This window comes from Carlito syrichta, unplaced genomic scaffold, assembly GCF_000164805.1.
Source record: "Carlito syrichta isolate Samal-C Ts95f unplaced genomic scaffold, Tarsius_syrichta-2.0.1 Scaffold304603, whole genome shotgun sequence".
NCBI lineage: Eukaryota > Metazoa > Chordata > Mammalia > Primates > Tarsiidae > Carlito > Carlito syrichta.
Genome location: NW_007248699.1, coordinates 140,077 through 141,676, shown reverse-complemented (window position 1 = coordinate 141,676; position 1,600 = coordinate 140,077). Strand labels below are relative to the sequence as shown.

Here is a 1,600-nt window from a genome sequence, read left to right as displayed (position 1 = left end):
ATCAGGCCACCACCGCGGCTTGGGAGTCACGTTTATTGCAAAAGTAAAAAGTGTCACAGTAAAAAAAATACACCTGGAGAAAACCCAGGCCAGGGAGGCGGGTGTGTGACGAGGTCGTGCCCGAGGACGGGTCCGGCGGCTCCTTGGCCCGTGGGTGGGGCACGCGCTGGCTCCTGGGGGAGGCGCGACTTCTCCAGGGAGGCGGGACCCTGCGAGGGCAGGGCCGGCTCAGTCCATGCTGGTCCCTTTAAAAAGCTCCACCAGGTCCTTGAAGTCCGGGTCGATGAGGTCGGAGGGCAGGTCGCCATCATCGTTGGCTGCGTCTCTATCTGCCCCCAGGGAGATGAGGTACCTAGGGTGCAGAAGGCGCCCTGGCTGCAGTGGGGAAGCGCCTGAAGGGCGCTTACCCCCAGCAGGGGCAGAGGGCCAGAGTCTTGGGGTCACCTGTTTGTCCCCCACCTCGGGGCCCTGAGGTCTGGGTAGGGTAAGGAGGAAGAAACTTGACCCTTAGGAAGCTGTGGCCAGCTTTTCTAGTTCACTCTAGTGAGGGCAACAGGGCGGAAACAGGATTCCTGAAGCCTTTCAGGTTCTTGCTTACACCACCACGGCCTCTTTTGGGGGGCCCATGTCCTAGAGACCAGCGAAGGCCTGGAGCAGACGGGCTAAAGCCTGGCAGCCAGGCCACCCTCTCACCTGGCTATATCAGGGTACCCATCACTGCAGGCAATGTGCAGGGGTGTCCAGCCTGTCTCATCGCGCTGGTGAATGTCAGCCCCGTATTTGACCAGCAGCTTCACGCATTCCAGGTTTCCAGAGAGCACAGCTTCATGCAGGGCGGCCAGGCCTGGGCAGAAAGGGAGGGCAGAGGTCAAGGCCAAGGCAGATGTCTGGTTGTCCTTGTTGGCCCCACAGGCCTTTGGCCAGTCCCTCCAATGCTTGCTCACCTGAGGGGTGGATGGTGGCCAGGGAGACTTTCCGAGCCCGGATGAATCGCCCCACCTGCTCCAGGTCACCCTGGCGGATGTGGTCCAAGAACAGGACATCATTAGGGAAACGCACACTGCGATCGGCTAGCAACCGCCGTCGCCGCTGCTGTGGGCTGTAGCGGGCATAGCGGACAGTTCTGCTGGGCATCTTGGGGGATGTAGGGTGGGCTGCCCCTATGGGGCCCCTACCGCACTGGGATGAGGAATGTGCCCCGTCCAGACCCGAGCAGCGTGAGGGCTCTTCTGCCCACAGAGGCCTCACTTCTGACTTATATAGGGCTCGCCGAGCTATATAAAGCTGCACGGTCATGCTCCCCGTCGCGAGGGGCTGAAACTGAGCTGCTCCCCCCTCCCTGTGACCAGGATCATGTTTAGTGACTCATCTTTCAGCCCACCTGTCACCGTGCCCGGCTGAAGGGGTCAGATCCTTCCTGGTTATTGCTCCCTGCCCCACAGCTGGACCTAGAAGGTGCCTTACAAAGGGCAGGAGAAGGCACCAGGACAGAGCCTATGGCCTATGTGGAAGGCCAGGGATGCTCAATCAAGGAGGCAAAGCAGGTATCAAGACCATCAAGACGGCCCACTCATCTGCAGAAGCACAGGTCCACCATGCC

General features: G+C 60.6%; 1 protein-coding gene across 1 annotated transcript; it reads right to left on the bottom strand.

Annotated features, from left to right (window-relative positions):
* Positions 1–20: 20 nt before the first annotated feature.
* PPP1R27 (protein phosphatase 1 regulatory subunit 27) lies at positions 21–1,221 on the bottom strand. Its single transcript, XM_008060422.1, has 3 exons — positions 945–1,221; positions 694–844; positions 21–352 (listed from the first exon to the last, which is right to left on the bottom strand). The coding sequence occupies exons 1-3, from the start codon at positions 1,132–1,134 to the stop codon at positions 229–231; spliced, it is 465 nt and encodes a 154-aa protein (XP_008058613.1). The 5' UTR covers positions 1,135–1,221; the 3' UTR covers positions 21–228.
* Positions 1,222–1,600: the final 379 nt, after the last annotated feature.